The 25285-nt window shown below is 32.2% G+C and overlaps 1 protein-coding gene across 1 annotated transcript; it reads left to right on the top strand.

The window, feature by feature from the left end:
- The first annotated feature begins 7134 nt into the window (after positions 1–7134).
- On the top strand, positions 7135–15281 carry LOC107630513 (auxin response factor 19). Its single transcript, XM_088508071.1, has 14 exons — positions 7135–7429; positions 7523–7981; positions 9706–9818; positions 9917–10012; positions 10503–10559; positions 10661–10816; positions 10914–10998; positions 11093–11183; positions 11279–11443; positions 11541–11736; positions 11998–12136; positions 12290–14190; positions 14435–14625; positions 14717–15281. Exons 2-14 carry the CDS (start codon positions 7939–7941, stop codon positions 14895–14897), a joined length of 3414 nt encoding a protein of 1137 aa, XP_088364197.1. The 5' UTR covers positions 7135–7429; positions 7523–7938; the 3' UTR covers positions 14898–15281.
- Positions 15282–25285: the final 10004 nt, after the last annotated feature.

The raw sequence follows: 25285 nt of genomic DNA, 5'->3' as shown, positions 1-25285 counted from the left end.
CAATATTAAATTTGACTAATATTATTTAAAGATTACGTATTTATAAAGTTGTTAAATTTATTTATTTTCTCAAACTTATTTCGTTAGAAGAAAATTTAAAAATTTATATACAAAATCCATTCATATGAAAATACTATTTATATACGAAATACTTGTGAAATCTATATAAAAATATAACTATTATTAATTAATTGTGTATTTATTTTATTTCTGTATTAACAAACTAAAGAAAAAACGTATTGCTTCACTGCTACAAAACGTTAGTATCAAAATCCTGTTTATTTAATTTATTTAGCTGTGCTTCAAAAATAAATATTGAAATAAACCACTATTTCAATTCCTTTTAATTTTTAAGCCATTTTAATATGGGTATAAAAACTAAATTATCAAACATACTATTAGAAATATTTAAAGTATTAATAGAAAAATGTAGTTAAATTAAGTACATGAATAATTAAACATATGTTAAGTTTTAAGTATAATTCATAGCTGAATTAATAAAATATTATTATTATTATTATTATTATTATTATTATTATTATTATTATTGACAGCAATATTAAACATTATATATATATATATATATATATATATATATATAAGATAAAACGTTAAGTTTGTATCAAATATACAGATATTCTCATCTAGTTATTATTGTAATGCAAGGTCCTGAAAGCCAGTTCAAACTGCCTGATCAAATTATAAATAGGTAGAAACAACGAATCAGTTAGATACTATAACTGAAAGATTCAGAAACCACAGTTGGTCGGTCAAATCGAACTAGAATCCGGCCGGTTTTCTCCCAAAAGTCCAAAATCCCGCTGTTTGATTTAGAGGAGAGGAACCCTAACTAAACAACCAAAGTCCAAAATGCTCAGTATCACCCTCGTGTATTAGAAATTAAAAATTCAAATTTGATTTAAAGAAATCTTAATTACACTTTTAGTTCATTTAAAAAAACCAAAATACCTTTTTTATAACTCAACTAAAATTAAACTTTAAAGAAATTTTAAAGTTTTTCCGTAGATTCTACTTCAAGAGACTAAAAGATTCTTATAGCGTTTAAAAAACAAAATCAAAAAATACCTTTGTAGTTCATATTTAAAGTACGAGTAAATGGTCAATTAGTCTTTGAAAGATCACTCGTTTTTCAAATTGGTCTTTGAATTTTTTTTTTAATCAAACTCGTTCTTTAAAGATTTTAAATTAGTCATGGTAGTCCTTTTGTCACTTTCTTTGTTGATGGGGTCAAAATTTGCTAATGTGACAGATAAAGTGACACTACAACACACAACTAAGGGTGCGTTTGTTTACAGGCATGGGACACTGAGACAAAAATACAGAGACACAAAATCGTGTTTGACAGATAAGACATAGATAAAAATTTTGTGTCCAGAGATACTAAATTAGTGTATTTTATGTTCATTCAACCAGAAAAGACACAGAGACACTAACAAGAGGTACAACTTTTTTTTATGTTTTCTTTCATTATTCTTGTTAATTTTTTATAATCATAACTCTTATAACTATAATTTTCTTCCTAAATTCTTTGAATGAAAAAAAAAATGATAACAAAATAGACTTTCATAATTTGTTCTAGTTTATTACCAAACAAAATAGAAGAACACTAATTTGTGTGTTTCTGTTTTTTCTGTCTAGTTCTCCATGTCTTGTCTTGTTCTGTTTTCAAAATCAAATGCAGCCTAAGAGTCTTACTATTACTATTATAAATTTATAAAATTATATTAAATCAAAGTCTAATTGAGGAGAGAACTTGAGATATTGGAATTTCTCAATTAATTTGGGGTTCATTTGATCTGCTGTCATTAACTAATGATGTTAATAGTTAATTAGGACCACAAAAATGCCGCATGTTTAATAGAGATAAAAAAAAAAAAGAAGTCTTTAGCACCCAAAATCTCATATAAAAAACAAAGACTTCATCATCTTTATCTAACTCTTCAAAATTAGCAATCAAATCAACTGACAAATTCAATATATTTAATCTATTGATATAAAATATGAAGAGAAAAATTACTCCTCAAATCATCTTTGATTGCTTTAAGTTGTTAATTGAAATATAACTTTCGGTGTTCAATCAATTGACAAATCCAAGAATCTAAATAAAAAGATGAATAAAAAAATGAAACCCGAGTAAAGAAATAAAAGGAAGAAGAAAAAAACCTGAGAACTGAGATGGTGGTGGTGGCGACGGAGGCCGGAGGCGACCATGGCAAGAAACACGTGCAGCTGCAGCAAATCGAACCACGGATAGAAGAAAAGAAGCAGGGGAACATTGCTTCGGGGTCAGGGCCAGCAAATGCAGCGCCATTCGAAGCTCATGGAGAAAGGGTTAGGGTTAACAAGATTCGGGGGGCTCATAGAGCAATGGATTTCATAGTAAAATTAGACAAAAATTAATTAGCTAAAATAAAAATTGGACTTGTAACAAACACAATTAGCTAGTATAATTAGACAAATTTCAATAACTCACCTCGTTTTGCTGCTCCAGCAACGTAAAAAAATGAAATCAATGACCTAGGAGAAAAAAGAAGACAAAATAAGAAAGTGAATACCCAAACAAACAAAGAAAGGAAGAAAGAGAAAAATCAGTGATGGATGGTGACGGTAAAAGGCTGGCGGCGATATAGATTGGAGGCGACAGAAGCTGGACGCTCATACATCTACAGCAGATTCGAACAACGCACATGTAGAACGAGATGGCGAGTAGATCTGGAGGAAGAGACGAAACAGAGGAGTTGGACAAGGTCGAATCCGATAACGACCAGGGACGATGGCGAGAGAAGTTGAGGAATGAGCAGAAGTGAAAAATAGAATGAAACAGAAAAAGGACAAATTGAGGTCGAACCCTTGATGGATAGAGTCAGGTTAGCAGCGGGTTTGTAAAAATCGCTACAAATCGAATCATACAGCTGCTCTTCTTAAAACCGCTGTCAGAATCACCGTTAAATTGGCAAATTGTGGCGACTGTCAAAACAGACACTAATAATCTGTCGCTATTTTCTGCTTTTGTTGTAGTGGTATTATATCAACAAACTCTGACGTCGTTAACAATAGAAGTGATGGAATGACTAATATGATTAATTTAAAATATTTAAAGGACAAATTTAATTAAAAAAAATCCTTTGGAAACTAAATTAGAGAACGAGTGATCTTCCATGAATTAATTTGACCATTTACTCTTTAAAGTACTAAACTATATTTTACACATTAATTTTAAAATACTAATTTACACTTATAGATCTTTAAAGTACTAAACTATATTTTACACATTAATTTTAAAATACTAATTTACACTTATAGATTATTTGAAATTCTTTGATTGCATTAAAAATTATAAATATTAATTTAATATTAAAATAAAATTAATCTTAAAAAAAAATAAAATACCCTTTTAGAATAAAAATTAAAATACTCTTTGAGAATAAATATTTTTTAATTATGTTAAAAATTATAAATTGAAACTTAAAAAATGCTAAAATATCCTTGTAATTAATTTTTATAAGAACACAACAAAATCTGAATGTTACTAAAAATACTAAAGTAATTTTATAAAAACTAATTCGTATTATTTAATTGTATTAGGAATTAAAAATTTAAAATAATTTTAAAAACATTAAAATACTCTTATATTTAATTTTTAAGATATTAAAATAGTCTTTTAGGATTAATCTTGGAAACAGTAATAGTACTCATTTCAGTTTTTTTCTTTCAGTCTTTCTCTCAATATTAGTCTATCATCTAGACGCAGTGTAATAATTTTATTTATATTTAATAAGCTACGTTTAGCTTTAGATATAGATAAATAACTAATTAGATTATTATTATTATTATTATTATTATTATTATTATTATTATTATTATTATTATTATTATTATTATTATTATTATTATTATTATTATGTTTGCTTTTTATATGTAAGTATGTTTATTTTTTTAATTAAATTTATATAATACAAATTTTTTTTATCATTGTGTTTATATTTATTAGGATAAAATACATAATTAAATTAAACCCAAAATAATATTATACAATTCACCCAAAAAAAGAAATGTTACATGGATCACCCAAGTGCATATTTCTATATAAATCGAATGAGATGCATTCGATTTATCCGCATAGTAAATTCGGATTACCAAGACGAATGCAAATCAAATTAGTTAGAGTCGATTTATGCATTCGTGTCAGCCACCCAGTAAATCGAATCACTTACAATGGGGATTTACAAATCGAATGTATCTCATTTGATTTATATAGAAATATGCACTTGGGTGATTTGTGTAACGTTTTTCTTTTTGGGTGAATTGTGTAATATTGTTTTAGGTTTGGTTTAATTATACATTTTATCCTTATATTTAATAGTATAATTTTGTTTCACACAAAAAAAATTATTATATATTTGTTTGCTTTTTAAGTGAGTATATATATATATAAAATAAAAAATTTTTTATTATTGTCTCTATATTTAATATTATAATTTTGTTTTGCACAAAATAAAATTATTATATATTTGTTTGTTTTTTACGTGATATATATATACAAAATTTTTTATCATTGTGTTTATATTTAATATTATAATTTTTTTACACAAAATAAAATTTATTTAAATTTTAATATTATATACATAATATATATTTAATATTATTTTTTCTAAGATTCTAATATATCTTTTTTTTTGAATTTGGTATATGAATTTTTAACTTATATATTATTTATTTTAATTTTAAAGCTCAATATTTTATTTTTTGTACAGACATGTTATAATTAATATTCATATGCTATTTTTTTGTTTTGGACTTCAGCTCAATATCTAAAATTTATAAAAAAAATTTCAAATTTTATAAAAAAAAGTGGTTAATCTGAGGTTGTCTTTTTAAATTCAGACTATTCAAATAAAATATAATAAATAAAAAGTTTAGATTTAACAAATTAACAAGGTGTGTAGCACTTTCTACTTAACAAGGAGCGTTTAAGGATAAGTCAATTTATTAATAATAAATACAGAAAATTTTTTACGATAAACACATAAATTTTTTGAAAATAAGCACAACTTTTGAAAGAGATATATATGAAAAAAAACAAAAATTTATTGATAATAAATATAGAGATTTTTTGACAACAAACACAGAAACTTTTTAAAATAAATACACAGCTTCTTAGAGAGAAACATAGGAAGCAAGACATAAGTTTATTCACGGTAAATATAGAAATCTGGGATCATGATCACATAATTTTTTTTGAATAAAATATCGTTTTTGTCATTAATATTTTGGGTAAGTTTTAAAGTTGTCCATAACGTTTCAATAGTCCTATTTAAGTCCCTAACGTTTTAAAATTGACTCAATGTTGTCCTGCCGTTAGGGATTCGTTAACAGAATTGACGACATGATAAAATTGAGACGATTTTGAAACGTTAGGAACTTAAATAGGACAAAAACATTGAGGACAAAAATAATACATAAAAATAAAATTTAATTTTATCCTTTAATAATATTAATTTTTTACTATACATATAGTATTCAATTATTTTTTTAATCATATCTAAGTAAATTACACTTAATCATATTACTTTCATTTTAAATAAATTAATTTTTTTATAATTTTACTCTTAAAGATTTTTAGTTATCATGAAATGTTTACAGAATGACTAGTATATAAACTTGCAGAAAAATAATATATATACAATAAAATATAAATTATAGCTTTTGTCTCTAATGTATCAAAATTTTTTAAAATTATAAAAAATAAATTAATTTAAAATGAAAGTAATGTGATTAAGTGTAATTTATTTTGATGTAATTAAAAAATAATTGAATACTATGTACAGTAAAAAATTAATATTATTGAAAGATAAAATTAAATTAAAATTTATTTTTATGTATCGTTTTTGTCCCTAACGTTTTCGTCCTATTTAAGTCCCTAACGTTTTAAAATCGTCTCAATTTTGTCCCGCCGTCAATTCTGTTAACGGATCCCTAACGGCAGAACAACATTGAGTCAATTTTGAAACATTGGAGACTTAAATAGGACGATTGAAATGTTTGGGACAACTTTAAGACTTACCCCAAACGTTGGGGACAAAAACAATACTTTACTCTAATTTTTTTTAAGGTAAATATAACTTTTTGAAGAGAAACATAAAAAAAAAATATTTAAATTTGTTTAGAATAAACACATAAATGATGAATTTCTGTATTATCCAATTAAAATTTATGTTTTTTTATATTATTCAACTAAAAATCTGTATAATTTAAAATAATTTATGTGTTATTCAAATTAATTTTTGTGTTATTCTAATGAAATTTTTGTGTTTTTTAATCAAAATTTTTATGTTTTTCTTCTGTATTGTTCAAATACAAAATTTGTATAATTTAAAATAAATTATGTCTTTTAACTAAATTTTTTATAATTTTCTTTTGTGCTATTTTTATATAATTAAACTTAAAAATTAGTTTGTTTAAATGAAATTTTTTATTAATAACTGATTTGAACACAACACAAATTAAAAAGAATTTGAATATTTAAAGGAAAGAAGAGAACATAGGAGTAAAATATCGAAGAAATAAACAGAAGAAAGAAAAAAAAACAATATATTTAAATGTAAAGCAACGATAAAAAAGAAGAAGAGAAAAAAAAATTAAGTTAGATTTAATTATAAAAATTATTTGGTCATCATATATTAGTATTTAATATAAAAATATATTAATATATAGTAGCCAATTTTATTATTATTTCTTTTTCTTTTTAATGTATTTTTTCTTGTAATTATTATCATGGCAATAAGATTATCTTTGTTAAAAAAGCATTATTGATAGAAAAATTTTAAAATGATGTATAAAATAATAAGAAAATTAGGCTCGGTTATGTGGAGTAAATATTCCAAAATATTAAGTGGACGCGTGAGGTGTATTTTGGGAGTGGGGCCCAAATCTTATAATAGCGGGGAAGAATAATGTCTAAAAAACACTCATGTTGATGTTCATGTAATTAAGCAAATCGTTAATCATGTTTAGTGGTAATGCGTGTGTTAGTGTTGGTGTTACTATAATACCCTGCTTCCTTTCTAACTTACTTTCTTTCTTCTTTTAAGACTTTAACCATGCCTATGCCTTATGCTTTGTCTCTGATTGATTGCTTCACCCATATATTTCATGTCGGCTTGTTCACATAAAGCAACCCAAGAAAAGCAAAAGAAAATTAAAATTAAATTAAATAAAAAATAAAAGCTGTCTTCCTTTTCCTCAGTTCCTCTGATTTTCCGGCGACAAGTCAGTTTTCTCAACTTTGGTCTCTTCCCCACTCTCTCTGCCACCTTAATCCTCTCAAAAAACATAACTCTTTTTTTCTTTTGCTCCTCTTATTCTCTGCTGCTTTTCCATTTTGAATGATGAATATGGTGCTTTCAAGGTGATTCATGCTCTTTCTCTGTTTTAGTTTTTGTTTTGGAATCTTTGAAATGCGTTCTTAACTGGGTTGTCTTCTTTTATATGCTTTTTGTAGGTTTTGGGATGGTTTTTGAACACCATCATCAGCTCCAGTTGTGTTCAATGCTATATGTTGATATGGGCACAGAGTTTGGTTTGTGATTCAACACTGAAATGTTTCTGAGCTGGGGTCCTCTGGATTTTCAAGCTAAGTTGGCAGATTGAAGAAAGTGGAACAAGTCTTCATGGTGTTGGATTTGGAACTTTTTGTGTTATCTTGATTTGGAGTTGAAAACAACAACTACTTCCATTTTGGGGGGGCTTCAAAAAGGGGGTGTTTTCTTCATCTTCTGCTGTTGGTTTGGGCAATGAGTTGGAGTTAAGGGTTGTGGGAATTAGAAAAGAAAACAAAGGACTTTGGTAAACAAGATTGAATCTTGTTGCTAGTGAAAAAGGCCAAAAGTATTGAACTTGTTCTTATATAAGGTTGCAATGAAGGCTCCTTCCAATGGTTTCTTGCCTAATTCTGGCGAAGGTGGGTTTTCCTTTTTTTTTTTTTTATAGGTTTATTTTCTTCTGCATTCTTCTTCTTCTTCTTCTTCTTCTTCTTCTTCTTCTTCTTCTTATGTGTTTTTTATCCTGTATCATGAAAATAAACACTAACTTTGCTCATTGATTTGTCTCAAGGAAAATGCTGTTTTTGACCTGGTTGAATTAGTTTAATACCGTTTTATTAGAATGAATAAATCTGAGTGCATCATGAAGAAGGGAATTTTCGTTTTTCATTTGATTGTGTAGTTGCAAATCTTTTTGTTGATTTGCTAAAGTTTTGTTTTCTTCACTCAATCAGTTATCTTCACTCAATCAGTTATTTTCCTTTTATTTTATTTATTTTTTTTATTTCTTCATCATTCATTCATTGCATTCTTTCACCCTTTATTTTTTGGTCACCTTTTTTTTATTATTTTTCTGATTTTTTGAGGTTGTAAAATTGAAGTCCGGATGTGCTTGGTATCAATTCCGTGGAACTAATTTAATAAAATTCCGAGGAATCTTCTTTTTTTTTTTTTGTTGGGTTCATATAAGGAATAAGGATGGCATAATTGTGAAGAATAAGGATAGTTATTTTTATCTAAATTTCAGAAATCTTCTTCCTTTTTATTTATTTGTTTATTCATTGGTGTGGAACGGTTAGGGGAGGGTACAACAATGTCCTCTCTTGTTAAATCAGATACAATAAGGACAATGATAATCTCATGTAAAGATTCTTGATCTTCATGACCCATTTTTTTAACCCAAAGTAGTTTTCATTTTGAAGCTTATGGTGTATCATGAATGGGTTTTCACCTGACTATTTTTTCACTTAGAACCAAATAGGGTACTGAATCAAGTCAATCAACCGTTAGTAAAATCAGAAGAATGAGGAAAACCAATATGAAACAGGTTTTCTTCTGTTTGTGGCACTAATGTTATTTGGCATGTTGTAAACATGTGTGAACAAAGTTTTGTGCTTCTTTTAGCTCTTAAAATGTTGTGTTTTGTTGCCTTTTAGCATGAATTCTACAATTTCAGTCTTTTCCTTATGTGTTTTGACTTTTGACCCTTAATCATAAACAAGCATAGAATGAATTTAAGGGTATGCTTGGAAAAGGAATAAAAGACAAGGTTGGAAATTTTAATGGATGAATTTCGTGTGTAATTTATACGAAACTATTACATGAAAATTTCTAAAGGGAGCCTTGGAGCAACAATTGAGTTTCCAAGTGACCGTGACCGTGTGACCTCAATGTCACGGATTCAAGCCGTGGAAACAGTCAATAAAATAGTTATCAGGTTAGGCAGTGTTACACCCTTTGCGTGCGGCCTGTCCTCGAACCCTGCATTAAGAGGGGATGCTTGTGCACCGGGCTGTCCTATTACATGAAAATTTCCATTTGACTTTTGTTTCCTGGGATAATATACCTTAAGCTTATTTTTGGTGTCTCAAGATAGAAATTTGTGACTCTCTCTCTATTTCCATTGTCCTCACTCTTCCATGGACAAAGATCTCAGCAAATTTTGTGGTAGGACGGTGTCATTTGTCATTTTGCCTATTAATGTATCTGTCTCTTTTTCCAAACAGATTTATGTGTTCCAATGTATTTGTATTACTTTCATGACAGAGTTACCAAATGGGGCCTAAGAGTACAATTTTACTATTTAATGTTTGTATCTTTCTACCGAACAAGATGACAATATGCCTTTGATGATTAAAAACAGGAGAAAAGAAAACAATCAATTCAGAGTTATGGCATGCTTGTGCTGGACCATTGGTTTCTTTACCTCCTATTGGAAGTCTTGTGGTTTATTTCCCTCAAGGACACAGCGAACAAGTATGTCTCATATGCCGAAGTTCGAAGAGCTTGATATACTTTGTTTTGTTTGTTTGTTGGTTGCTGATGCGGTTTCTTTTGAGGGATGCAACTTGCAGGTTGCAGCATCCATGCAAAAGGAGGCCGACTTCGTACCAAGTTACCCGAACCTTCCATCCAAGTTGATTTGCATGCTTCACAATGTTGTCCTTCATGTAGGTGCACTTTTCTCTTGCAGAGTGTCTGTTCTACACACAACATGAACTTCTTAAGAATTTTGTAATAATATCTATAACAAGACATGTTCCATCTAGATGAAGATTTGTTGTCCACAACGGAGAACATGCTAATTTTCAGCTTCTCTCACATTTTTCGACTTGGCCTGTCGCTATGAGAAATTAATCTAGTAATGATTTTTTTCTGGAAAAAAAGGATCTTTTGTGGAGCAAAAGGATTATATCTTTGTTACTAGTAAAGTTGTTTGTCTTAAGGAACAAGGGAAAGCAATAAAATCTTGTTTTCTACTTTGGCTTCTGTTTTTACTTTTTCCCTAACTGAAATATGAAAATAGGAAATAAATATAGAAACCAAAAGGTGCTTACTTTCTCAAGCATTTGATATGATGGTCCTTATTGTCTTAGTTAGTGAAAAATATATATATCAATGATGGATACATATTTGATGTTCTTTTCTGTTTTTGATCAGGCTGATCCTGAAACTGACGAGGTTTATGCTCAAATGACCCTTCAACCTGTAAATAAAGTAGGTCAGCTGTTAAATCATAGAATTTGTTAACATGTATCTGGGTTATTATTTCTCATCGATGTGGAACTATATGGATGACTGTTGTATGTATTTTACAGTATGATAAGGAAGCAATACTGGCATCCGACATGGGTCTCAAGCAAAACCAGCAACCTACTGAATTCTTTTGCAAAACTCTCACAGCTAGTGACACAAGCACTCATGGTGGATTTTCTGTGCCTCGTCGAGCAGCCGAAAAAATATTCCCACCTCTGGTGTGTATAAATTGTTTCCTTTTCATTCATTACTCGAGTTTTATGTGGTCCATTGGGATTTTCCCTGTCAATGCTGACCAGAATTTGCATTTGATAGGACTTTTCGATGCAACCTCCGGCTCAGGAGATTGTTGCGAAGGATTTGCACGATAGTACATGGACATTTAGGCATATTTATCGCGGTATCACCACTAGCTTATTCAGATTGCCTTCTTCCTTCAATATATTATCAATGGTTTGAAATATGTCTTAATGATGCACAATAATTGGTTACAGGACAACCAAAGAGGCACTTGTTGACTACTGGATGGAGTGTCTTTGTTAGCACGAAAAGGCTATTTGCCGGAGATTCTGTTCTTTTCATTAGGTAAGAATTCTTATTTTCTTTTCTTTACAAAAGAATAGAAACTTCCAGAGATAATTTTTCACCCTGTGGCTCAGCCAGATATTTTTGGTTTTCAGAGATGAAAAACAGCAACTTCTTTTAGGTATAAAGCGCGCTAATAGGCAGCAGCCGGCACTCTCTTCGTCGGTAATATCCAGCGACAGCATGCACATTGGCATTCTTGCTGCTGCAGCTCATGCTGCTTCAAATAACAGCCCTTTTACCATATTTTATAATCCAAGGTACTATTTAATATTTAGCTTGCTTATGCTATGATGAATCAGAATGGAATCTATGAATATTTGTGACAGCCTCTTATAACTTATATCATTATAACAGGGCAAGCCCGTCGGAATTTGTGATTCCGTTGGCCAAGTACAACAAGGCCATGTACACTCAAGTTTCTCTTGGTATGAGATTTAGAATGATGTTTGAGACTGAGGAGTCTGGAGTACGCAGATATATGGGTACAATCACCGGCGTTAGTGACTTGGATCCGGTCCGATGGAAAAACTCACAGTGGCGCAATCTTCAGGTATTACTGAACCAATAATGTTTCATGAAGAAATATGTGGTTTATCTGGATAACTGGGTATGAAGAATAATTGATTATTGAACTTATATTGGTGTTTAACTTCTAAATTTTTATTGGCCTTTTCCTCAACTTATGGAAGTCAAAAGCTAACATGCATTATGAAATATGATCATCGGTCATGATGCTATGCGGTTCGCTCTAGTCGATACTGAACTTCTGTTGTAGCTTACTGCATGTAGTATAATTTTAAATTGTTGATAGGTTGGTTGGGATGAATCAACAGCTGGGGAGCGCCCAAGCAGAGTTTCGATCTGGGATGTTGAACCAGTAGTTACTCCTTTCTACATTTGTCCTCCTCCATTTTTTAGGCCGAAATTCCCAAAGCAACCAGGAATGCCAGGTAACAAGAGTTCTTCTCCTAGCTATTTTATGGTTTTTGTCCTGTTTTTCAAAGGGTAACACTCGGAAGACCCTCGCCACTTTCTTCCGATCCTTTACGATTTTGCGTATAGATAAGTGTAGTGATAGACAAGCTTTGTTGTTGATTTTGCAGAAGACGAGTCTGACATAGAAAATGCTTTTAAGAGAGCTATGCCCTGGCTTGGAGATGAACTTGGCATGAAGGATGCTTCAAGCTCAATCTTTCCTGGTTTGAGTTTAGTGCAATGGATGAGCATGCAGCAGCAGAACAATCAGTTCGCCGCCGCCCAATCCGGATTTTTCCCGCCATCTATGCTTTCATCCAATACACTCCATGGCAACCTTAACAATAATGATCAATCCAAGATATTGAACTTCCAAGCCCCAGTCCTCTCTGCACCAAATCTTCAATTCAACAAACCTAATCTACCCAACCAAGTCAACCAACTGCAGCAATCTATGACATCATGGCCCCAACAGCTGCAGCAGCCACAGCAGCAGCAGCAGCAGAAGCTGCAGTCATTGTTGCAATCGCCAGTAAACCAGCTTCAGCCACAGCAGCAGCAGCAACAGAGGCAACAGCAGCTGCCGGAGCCACAAAACTTGTCGCAGTCACAGCAACAGCAGCCCCAACTGCCTCAACAGAGAACACAGCAGCTGCAACAACCACAGCAGCAGCCGCCTCCACCGCAGCAACACCAACCTCAACAGTCATGTCAACAGCCAATTATGAATAATCGGGTAGTTACTTCTAATCAGTGTGTTCAAGTTCCACAACCGGTAACCTATTCTCAGCTTCAGCAACAGCAATTAGTCTCCGGAAGCATGCCGACACAACAAAGTATCCAACCTGCCAACAAGAATGCAATGCTAATGACATCCTTGCCATTAGACTCGCAATTTCAGCAACCGATAGATCAGCAAACTAGTCTCTTACAGAGGCAGCAGCAACAACCGACACAGTTGCAACAATCTCCATTGCAGTTCTTGCAACAAAGCACATCGCAGAGGGCATTGCAGCAACTTCAAGGGACTCAAATGTCACAGCAAAACGCCTCAGAGCAACAGTTACAGTTACAGCTGCTGCAGAAACTGCAACAGCAGCAGCAGCAGCAGCAGCAACAGCAACTTATTTCAACATCTAGTCCACTATTGCAGTCACAGCTTCTGCAGCAAAAAAATACTCATCTGGCAAACCAGCAACTACCGCAGCTGCCTCAATCGCAGCATCAACCTCAACAGCTAGGAAATAATTCATTCCCAATGGAGAAGCTTCTCAACAGCAACAGCTTCTCTTCTTCGTCTCTAATGCAGTCGCAACAGCTTTCGGTGAACCAACCAACCCTGAATGCACAGAAATCAGTTATAACTAGTAGAGCTCCTTCTAGTCTTACCGATGTAGACGTCCCGTCATGCTCGACTTCACCGTCTACTAATACCTGCCAGATATCTCCACCAAATCTCATGAAAAGAAATCAACAAGCACCAACCACATTTGGGGGAATGTCGGTTGTTGAGCCGACTAATAATTTGGTGCAAGAGCTTCATAATAAGTCTGATATGCAGATAAAACATGAATTATCCGGCATAAAAGGGCCTGACCAGCTTAAGTATAAAGGCACAATCAGTGATCAGCTGGAAGCTTCTTCGTCCGGAACATCTTACTGTATTGATCCGGGTAGCATCCACCAGAACTTCCAACTTCCAAACTTCTGCATGGATGGTGATGTTCAATCGCATCCTAGACAAAATCTACCATTTGCCTCCAATCTTGATGGACTAGCAGCGGATACCATGCTCTCAAGAGGTTATGACTCTCAAAAAGATCTTCAAAACTTGCTGGCTAACTATGGTGGTGCTCCAAGAGACATCGAAACAGAGCTGTCCACTGCCGCCATCAGCTCGCAGTCATTTGGGGTGCCAAACATGCCTTTCAAGCCTGGTTGCTCAAGTGATATTCCCATGAACGATGCTGGGGTTTTGAATAATGGCTTATGGGCTAACCAGACTCAGAGAATGCGAACATACACTAAGGTTTGTATTCCTTGACAAATTTATAAATAATTTGAATCTACAATACTTACTGAGACATATGTACAAGAAATTATGCTAAAAATATAAATTTGAATATGCTTTTGACATCACTTTAATTGCATACTTGCATATGCAATCTTAGACCCGAAAACTATATTCTTGAAGTCTCTGTCATCCGGAAACTAACCTCGAATTCTTTGACCTTATCTGCATGTGTTTCGGACTTCCAATACATATTTTGCAGGTTCAAAAATGTGGTTCTGTTGGAAGATGTATCGACGTCACGCGATACAAAGGATATGATGAACTCCGCCACGATTTGGCTCGAATGTTCGGGATTGAAGGGCAGCTAGAAGATCCTCAAAGGACCGAGTGGAAACTAGTATATGTGGATCATGAGAATGACATTCTTCTTGTTGGTGATGACCCGTGGGAGTAAGTAGTAAAATCATTGTATTTGTCATCATCTTCTTTCTCACACATTATCAAATATTTTTCTTAACCTTCAAGTTATAATTCCTTGCAGAGAATTCGTAAGCTGTGTTCAGAGCATAAAGATATTGTCGTCCGCCGAGGTGCAACAAATGAGTTTGGATGGGGATTTAGGCCAAGTTCCAATCCCTAATCAAGCATGTAGTGGCACGGAAGGTGGCAATGCATGGAGGGGACAGTACGACGATAACTCTGCCGCCTCATTTAATCGATAAGGATGTCAAGTATCGACATTTTTGAACCAGCCAACATGTATATTTTCAGAGATGGAGGACTAACTTAACCCTTAAAATTTCTTCTTGGTGCTTTCCATAGGTCACAGATTGAGACATAATTCACTTCTAAAAGATGCTGTTGATAGCATACTATAGAAGTTTAGATACTTAGATTAATGTTAGAGATCCTTCCTTTGAATATGCCATTGTTGTGAGTGCTAATGAAATAGTGCTTGGTTAGAATTCTTTTTCTTTTCTCCCCTCTGGTCTCAAATTTGTATTTTATTTTATTTTATTTTATTTTTGGCAAAGGTTCAGGCATATAGGTTTGCTGGTGTATAATGTGACGGTTTCTTATATAAAGATTTTTATATTTTATTTTTAGGGTGCACCTCTTGTAAATCTTTGGTTGCTAAAAGGGTCGGTGGGAAAATGAGATGATCAATTGATGAAACATGAAAACTGTGCATTGCAGTTCTTGCCTGCTGCTTTTTCTGTACACCGCTAAATTATGGAGAAGGCCATAATGAAATATGAAAAGCTCATTTGTTGCTTTCAAATCTTTTTGCAATTTTGGGCATAGTCCTTTCTGGCTCCATAGCTCTCCGAGTGTTTACCAGGGTAGTGTTACTGTTTGGAACACCGTCGATAAAAACATAGACAATAATCTACCGCCAAGACAACAAAATTTTGCTATCCCAATATAGGGACGAGAACATTTTTATCTTATATTGTTATTTATCTTTATCTTTTGTCTTAAAAAAGTGAGGCCTTTGGAAACACTTGCATATCAGTTTCGGTCTCTTTCTATCTTTGTATTCCTGTCCAATAGAATTTTTTTTTGTTGTTCCCTATAGACATTTTTTGTTTGGTCATATCCTATAGGCAATTTTCAAACACTAATTCAGTGGCTCAATATGGTAGTCTTAACTTTGGTTTAGGAAAGATTTTTGAAATGGTATTTATATTTTTTTTAAAAGCAAAAGTATTTTATTTCTTGTTTAGTAGGTAAAAAAAATTATTTCACTTTTGAAAACACATAAGATGATGTTTTTTTAAAATTGGTTTATGTTATGATATTATTTTTAAAAATTTAAACTAATAAAAAGAGATATATGAATGGTTATATCTCTCTAATATGTCCTCTCATATGAGAGTCTTTTTTGAGTTTGTGTAAATTTTTACATAAATTTTTCTTTTATATCTGTTTTATGCTGTTTTTTTTTTGTCAGCAAGGTTTACTCTAAACCTTTAGGTTGTAGAAATTTTGATATCATATTATGATGCTAATTCTCCCAAAAAATTAATAGGATCAAAGGAGAAAAAAATGTATTCAACCTATATTAGATTTTCTGTGTAAATTCACAACCAATCATTTGAATTTTAAAGATCTTACACATTGTTCCTGAGTTTCGATCTAGTTTGGTCCAAACTTCTTTGAAATTTCTGTGCTTGTGAGATGATCTAGGAGCTCGTAACCTTTGATTGTAGCTTCAAGCTGATCTCTCTATGGTAGAAAATTCAGTGCATCTATCTTTAGTGCTACCAATACCAAAAAGCTTTGAATTTCTTGCATTTTGTGAACTTGCTTTGGAAACCATGAAGTGCTCTGATATATATGCTGACCGGCGGTGAATTTGTTCCCGGGCCTTGTACACACCGTCCGTCACACTATGGGAGCTGGCCATGCCCGAAGTCGTTACCTTAACCGTAAGGAGGGGGATGCCGAAGGCAGGGCTAGTGACTGGAGTGAAGTCGTAACAAGGTAGCCGTACTGGAAGGTGCGACTGGATCACCTCCTTTTCAGGGAGAGCTAATGCTTGTTGGGTAGTTTGGTTTGACACGGCTTCACACCCCAAAAGAAGCGAGCTACGTCTGAGTTAAATTTGGAGATGGAAGTTTTCTTTCGTTTCTCGGAGGTGAAGTAAGACTAAGCTCATGAGCTTATTATCCTAGGTCGGAACAAGTTGATAGGAGCTCTTTCTTTTTTTTCGCCCCATGTCGCCATACGGGGGCGAAAAAAAAGAAAGAAAGAGAGGGATGGGGTTTTTCTCGCTTTTGGCATAGCGGGCCTCAGCGGGAGGCTCAGTATATATATATATATATATATATATATATATATAGAGAGAGAGAGAGAGAGAGAGAGAGAGAGAGAGAGAGAGAGAGAGAGAGAGAGAGAGAGAGAGAGAGAGAGAGAGAGTTAAAACAATGTTAATCTAAGAAACAGTTCTTTATGCTAATATTAATGCACGAACATTAAAGGATAAAGTATACTTTTATCCCTAATGTTTTTGAAAATTTTTAAAAATATCCCAAATATTTAATTAGCTTTAATTTTGTCCCTAATGTGTTCAAAAGGTTATAATTTTACTCCTATCATTAATTTTTCGATAGTCAATAATTAATCGATTTTTTTTCCAATTCTAACCCTAATTCTCATTATAGTCATCTTCATTATCTTTATTTTTTTCTCTCCGTCATTACCATCACCACCACCCCGAACTACCATCTATTGCCTGTCGCCCCTTCACCACCATGCATTATTTTTCTTTCTTATACTGCATTGAGCCCAAATTTTTTTTCATTCCCAAGCTTTTATTTTATTTCTCACTTTCTCTCTATTTCAATTACAATGAAAATAAAGAAAGAGATGGTCTTTATTTCAAGAGCGTGGAAATGCAACGTTTCGATTTGTTTGGTTATGCCTCCTTCTTTGTAGGCAATTAACCCTCTCACTCACTCATTCCAATTCCACTGCCTTTCAACCCTTTTCTTCGTCTTCTTTCTTTCCATAGCCTTCACCTAAGCCCCAATCCCACCCCACCTGAACCTTCACTCTTTCCTTCTCTTTGTCTTCCTTCTCTGATACCATGGACCTCATTGGGATGATCGAAAAATGCCACTATTGCATTGTAACCCGCCATCATTGTTGTTTGTTCTTGAGTTTGTAGTTGATGGAGATGTCCATGAATGATGGTAAAGGTGAGACAAAGATGAGATCTATGGGGGTCAAAGGTGTAAGATGACATGACAATGACTAGTGGCAGCTAGAGGGGGAGGAAAGGCAATAGTGATGAGAGCAACAGGTGAGGGAGGTGGAGGTTGGTGGCTTGGTGGGGTTAATGGGGTTGGAATAAGTTAGGAATTAGGTAGATAGAAATTAGAATCAGATTTTTCATAAAAAAAATGAAAAAAATAGAATTTGACTGGTTGACGACGGTTAAAAAATTAAGAGAAAAGGACAAATAGGTCCCTGACCTTTTGCCCCGTAGACATTTTCGTTCTTGACCATTGAAAAATACTTTTAAGTCCCTGACCTTCACAAAACTTGGACGGATCAGTCCCTGACGGAGACATTTCCTCTTGGCACCTCTCCGTACCAAGATCCTATTTCCTCCATCCTCTTCCGGTCCCATGAGCCATTATTTTTCCTCAAAACAAATTGTCCATCACGATGTCCATCTCTGGCGGAGCCGCATTGCATAAATTGCAGAAATCAGGGCAAACTCCATTCCTCCTGTTGCGGTTTTTCTGTTGGAGATCGATTCTGGGTCTCAGACCAACGTCACCATTCGACGCCGCCAACGTAGAAAATTCGTCCCGAGTATCTTCCTAAAGATTTTCAACTTTGCCGTTTACTCTTCTCATTCTGTTGTTCAATATCATTTTCAATAGCCCTATTTATTTGTTATAAATAATAACATTTTAATTGTGAACTCATTGCAAGTAGCACATGTTTATGTATTCCTCTTTTTTTAAACAGTTCTGTCCAATAGTCACAACCAAAATTAGGTTTACCCACATTACTTCTAAGTTATTTCTCTTCTTCTACTAACGCCATGTCAGCACCATCGCTTACTTGGCAAAATTTTAGAATCCACCACTCAAATCTTGCCAAATCTATCTATCTATTTATAATCTATCTATCTATTTATAATATATAAAAGCTTATACTAACTTTCTCCACAATGAGTTTAAGCCATCTTTTCCAAATCTTGCCAAATCTATCTATCTATTTATCTATCTATTTATAATATATAAAAGCTGATACTAACTTTCTCCACAATGAGTTTAATCCATCTTTTCTTTGCTAATGATGCCACATCAACAATTCTAATGACTTGGCAAAAGATGAAAATCAACCAATCACTATTTAGTAAAATGTTTTGAAAAAATTAAAACAAAAAAATCTTATCTATTATTATTCAAGTACTAATTAAATGCAATAAACATACATTATTAAAAGTGTCATAATAATAATTATTATAAAAAATTTCAGTTACAAATATTCAAATTCTACAACTTATATATATTAAGACTCTTACTACTCTTCATTTCTTAATCTCTCATACTAATTGTCAAAAATTTCTTAAATTTAATTTAACATTTTTATAATATATAAAAGTTGATACTAACTTTCTCTACAATGAGTTTAAGCTATCTTTTCTTTGCTAATGATGCCACATCAGCAATTCTAATGACTTGGCAAAAGATGAAAATTAACCAATCACTATTTAGTAAAATGTTTTAAAAAAATTAAAACAAAAAACTCTTATCTATTATTATTCAATTGAAACATCAAGTACTAATTAAATGCAATAAACATACATTAAAAGTGTCATAATAAAACTTATTATAAAAAATTTCAGTTATAAATATTCAAATTCTACAACTTATACATATTAAGACTCTTACTACTCTTCATTTCTTAATCTCTCATACTAATTTTTATAATATATAAAAGATGATACTAACTTTCTCCACAATGAGTTTAAGCTATCTTTTCTTTGCTAATACTAACTTTCTCTACAATGAGTTTAAGCCATATTTTCTTTGCTAATGATGCCACATCAACAATTCTAATGACTTGACAAATGATGAAAATCAACCAATCACTATTTAGTAAAATATTTTAAAAAAATTAAAACAAAAAACTCTTATCTATTATTATTCAAGTACTAATTAAATACAATAAACATACATTAAAAGTGTCATAATAATAATTACTATAAAAAATTTCAGTTACAAATATTCAAATTCTATAACTTATACATATTAAGACTTTTACTACTCTTCATTTCTTAATCTCTCATACTAATTGTCAAAAATTTCTTAAATTTAATTTAACATTTTTATAATATATAAAAACTTATATTAACTTTCTCCACAATAAGTTTAAGCCATCTTTTCTTTGCTAATGATGACACATCAGCAATTCTAATGACTTGGCAAAAGATGAAAATCAGCCAATCACTATTTAGTAAAATATTTTTAAAAAATTAAAACAAAAAACTCTTATCTATTATTATTCAATTGAAACATCAAGTACTAATTAAATGCAATAAACATACATTAAAAGTGTCATAATAATAATTATTATAAAAAATTTCAGTTACAAATATTCAAATTCTACAACTTATACATATTAAGACTCTTACTACTCTTCATTTCTTAATCTCTTATACTAATTGTCAAAAATTTATTAAATTTAATTTAACATTTTTATATGTTTTTCATTCTCATTCATTCATTTTTTTAATTATTTACAAACAAAAAAAAATGCAAAAAAAAAAAACAAAGTGTAGCAATTAATGCAAATCGAAAAAAAAAAATAAAAATACAGTTTTATATAACTCTAATATAAATAATCTATGTCTTTTTTTAAAAAATAAATTCAAAATCTATTTATAATATGTTCTTTAAAATATTTAATATAACATTTATTAAAATCTATTTATAATATAAGTAATCTACCTCTTCGCGCATTGCGCGGGTCTCACTCTAGTTAAATATTATAGTTGAGCTATACATCCAAATAATTTTCTATCCAAATCCAATCAAACAGATCTAATACCAAAAAAACCCGATCTCCTTAATAAAACGTGTATTACACGCGCGAGAATCTCCTAAACGTTACCAATTCACTTCGCATTTGAATATGAAAAAAACATTTATTCTTCCATCTCGAAACTGCTACTGCAGAATTTTAAATCTCTCTCAAAATCTCTCAAAACTCGTTTGTATTCTCTGCTACTAAAAAATTGGATGGAACGTTCGATACGAAGAACAAAAAACACACCAAAACAAGAGCAAAGATTCCACAAGGTACTGAGAAAAAACTATTGTTATTATGTTCATTTAATTTCTCGCAAATCTCATGTTTCTTCTAGTTCAATTTTAGGTTTAGTGGATTGAGTTCGTTAATTTTGTAGATCGAGTTTTTCTGATTATATTTTTTCTCCGTAACTAGGTATACGAATGAAACTGTGTTGTTAGTTTATTGGTTCTGATAAATAATTCGGTTCATCTCTTAGTTTAATTGAGTACATTTGCATGCAAAAATGAAATAAAATGTGTTTTTCTTACTGATTGAATGTTTTCATCTTTTGTTCAAATTTGAATCGAATTTGGTTCATTTCGGAATTGAGTTAGGTTCACTTGATTCTACTATTAAGGGTTCAACAAATCTGTTATTCCTTAGTTTAATTGAGTTCATTTGCATGCAAAAATGAATTAAAATGTGTTTTTCTTGCTGATTGAATGTTTATCACCTTTTGTTCAAATTTGAATCGAATTTATTTCATTTCGTAATTGAGTTGGGTTCACTTGATACTACTGTTAAAGGTTCAACGAATCTAAACCAAATTCGGTTCATTTGTGAATTGAGTGAAGTTCACATGTTAAGAACTGACTAAATTTTTTTGTCCTTACAGCAAAAATGAAAAAGATGACAATATCAATAAAGGATAAGTGGTACTATAATGTAAGCATATACACATTAAATCAACTCTATTTTTGTAATATAAATATATTATAACATACAGTTCAAATCCTTGCAGAAAACTCACAATTTGAGATGCCAAACAAAATCAATAGCTAGGGTGTTTAAAGAAATGAGTGTAGAAAAGAAAATTATTATTGAAGAAATGGAATTCGATGCACTGGCACATATCTTGGAATTGAACATCTCTCACAAGCTCTCGAGGGAATTGATTCGTTGCTTTGATGCCTATAATGGATGCTTGGAGACTCTCTATGGCAAAATATACATAACCCCTGCCAGGATAAGAGATGCGCTGGGCATAAATTTTGGTGGTATTATACTTCTCACCTTTTACATTTGTATTTTTCCTTTTTGATATTTTTGTTATTCCTTAAGTTATTTCGGTTCATTCCTTGCTTTATTTTAGGTTCATTTGAATACAGCAAATGAAACTGAGCCTTATTGAGTGATTTGTTTATATAAAAATATTGTAGGGAATCGTTTTCTTGAAAAAGTTGCCTACAGCAAACTGAGTGAGGAACAGAAGGAGATAATTGACAGCTTCAAAGGTGCTACTTTGGCATCTTTGACAAAAACTGTCATTGATATGAGTGTTGAAGGGGAGGAGAATGATGAATGAGTTTTTGACGGTTTAGAATTTATCTAATGGGGTCTCGTTGTAAAGTATAGTTTCCAAACCAATCAATAATCCTTTCATACAAAAATTTTGGTTGTCACAAAGAACAAACCCCAATAAAAATTGACCGAAGTATTTGGACTCCGGGTCGTCTCCCTAGGAATTGCAATAAAGTGCCTTGTTATTGGTTATGGAGTATGTTTTGGGGTTTTTGAGATGATGGACAAGAAATGTAAATGGCAAAGGAAATAAACTAACAAAATAGGTCTTGGCAAAGTTAGGTGGTCAAGGATCTCTATCCTAATCACTAACCACAACATGAGAATTGGCAAGGATCAACCCCATTAAGTCATCCTCTAACTAATAAAGGAAAGTCAAATGAGCTATGTCAACCCAAGTCCATAAGTCCTAGTTCTCCACTAATTCAATTAGTGAGTTCTAGAGTTAATGGCTCCCAATCATCAATCACTTGGACATTAGTAACTCAAGAGTTCCTAAGTTACCTTCCCAAGCCAAGAGCACTAAAATTCTACTCTAAAATCCAACTAAGCATTTTATCAAACACTTAGAGGGCATAAAAGGAAAACATAGTGAAATAGCAAGGAAAGTAAATCTACACTACTCAATTGCAAGGAATTAAAGAACAACAAATCAAATCAACAATAAAGGAACATGAATCATAAATTACATTAAAGGAAAATGGAAGAATAAAAGTGCATCAACAACAAAGTAAGCAATTACAAGAATGAAATACAAAATTAGAGAGAGGAAGAGTAGAGGAACAAGAAATTGTAAAGGAAAAGTAAATCAAAGCATGAATTAAACCTAGATCTAAGAAATTTTAATCCTAATTCTAGAGAGAAGAGGGAGCTTCTCTCTCTAGAAACTAAACTACATGATGCTAACACTTCAAACAATTGCTCCCCTTGCTTGGACTTGAATTCTGCATGAAATACACTCAGAAACAAGTTGGGCTTGGGCCTGGGCAGCTCAGAAATCGGCCCCAGCGTTTTGCCTTCAAGTGGGCCATGTAAGAGTATTGTCGCGTGCGCGCCATGTGCGCGTGCGCGTCGAATGACAATTTCTCCATCCGCGCGGAAGCGGCAGGTACGCGTGCGCGTCCATGGGCGAGATCACTTTTGCGCGTGCGCGCCTTGTGCACGTGTGCGTCCTTTGATGCACTCCCAATCTTTGTTTCTTCATGCATTCTCCCCTTTGTATGCTTTTCTACTCATTTCTTCCATCCAATACTTGCCTTATGAACCTGAAATTACTCAACAAACACATCAAGGCATCGAATGGAATTAAAGTGAATCAAAATTACCAATTTAGGGCCTAAAAAGCATGTTTTTACACTTAAGCGAAATTCAAGGGAGAATTACAAAACCATGCTATTTAATTGAATAAATGTGAGAAAAGGTGATAAAATCCCCCAAAATAAGCACAAGATAAATCATGAAATCAGGATTTATCAAATCTCCCCACACTTAAACTGAGCATGTCCTCATGCTAAAATCAAGAAGAAGCAAAGGGACATCAACATTTATTCAATGCAAACTAACTACATGCAACCTATCTATATGCAATCTATCTACATGAATGCATCCACTTAGTCAAAATAAATCAATTTCCAAGAATACATATACAAACACAAGGGCTAAGGTAATAGCAATCACTCAGCCCACAATTGAATTGAATTATTAAAAAGATTTTACAAACTTGCAAGAAAAGAGATGATCATGGGTGGAAACATGTAATTGAGCAATCAAACCCTCACCGGATGTATATCCGCTCTAGTCGCTCAAGTGTATGGGGTTGATTCACTCAATTCTCCCCTAATCATGTTTTCCAATATTTGTTTTTTTCATCTAACAATCAACAATTATTTCATGCATGCATACAAATATCATGAGGACTTCCCATAGGTTGTAATGGGGCTAGGGTCAAGGTAGGATGCATATGGTCAAGTGAGCTAGAGATTTGAATCTTTGATCAACTTAAACTTCCCACCTAACCTATGACAACCTATACAATTCTAAACAAACCTAGCTATCCATTCTTCACTTTTTCACACACTCATGCATTCCCTTTCGATCACCACACATATGCATTGATTTTTTTTATTGAACCTTGACTTTGGGGCATTTTGTCCCCTTTTTATTGCAATTCTTTGTCTTCTTTCTTTTTTTTCTCTATTTCTATTATTTATTTTCATTTTTTTATTAATAATTTTTTTTTCTTTTCAAACTAAAATATATATACAGAACATCAATGCATATGGTTTACACATGATTAATACATGAGTATGTACCCAATTCCCAAGATTCTCAACACAAATACAAAAACACACTTTTATCTCTACCCAATGTTCCCAACTCTCCCAAAATCAAATGATAAATACTCTCACTAGCCTAAGCTAATCAAAGATCCAAATTAAAGAATATTTATTATTTTTCACTTAGGCTTGTAATGTGCTACAATTAAGAACAAATGGGTTAAGCATAGGCTCAAATTGGTTATCAATGGAAGATAAAAGGTAGGCTTATTTGGGTAAGTGAGCTATTTGAACAATGGCCTCAATCATATAAATGCAGGTATACACAAAATAATGGACATATAGAATTAAACAAATCAAAGATTACAATCATAGGAAGAGAATAATGCACACAAGAATGAAAATAAGTGGTTATATATGATGTAACCACACAATTAGGCTCAAATCTCACATGCTTGTGTTCTTAGCTTAGAAATCATGTTCCACAAAGTATATAATTCAAGCAAGTTCTAAAAAAATATTTTTTTTTTCAATTGGGGTGCCCTATAGATAAAATCCTTGGAAAATATCATGATTTTGACTAAGCTTAATATATACATATGCAATGCAACCAAAAATCCTAAAAGACCTAAAAATGAAATGCAAAAGTGTTGGGATTAGAAACTTGTCACCCAAAAATGCCGAGCGGTCGGACGACCTCCCCACACTTAAAA

This window comes from Arachis ipaensis, chromosome B3 (assembly GCF_059453495.1).
Source record: "Arachis ipaensis isolate K30076 ecotype BB chromosome B3, ASM5945349v1, whole genome shotgun sequence".
NCBI lineage: Eukaryota > Viridiplantae > Streptophyta > Magnoliopsida > Fabales > Fabaceae > Arachis > Arachis ipaensis.
Note: the sequence above shows the minus strand (reverse complement) of the source record. Positions and strands in the feature narration are given on the sequence as shown.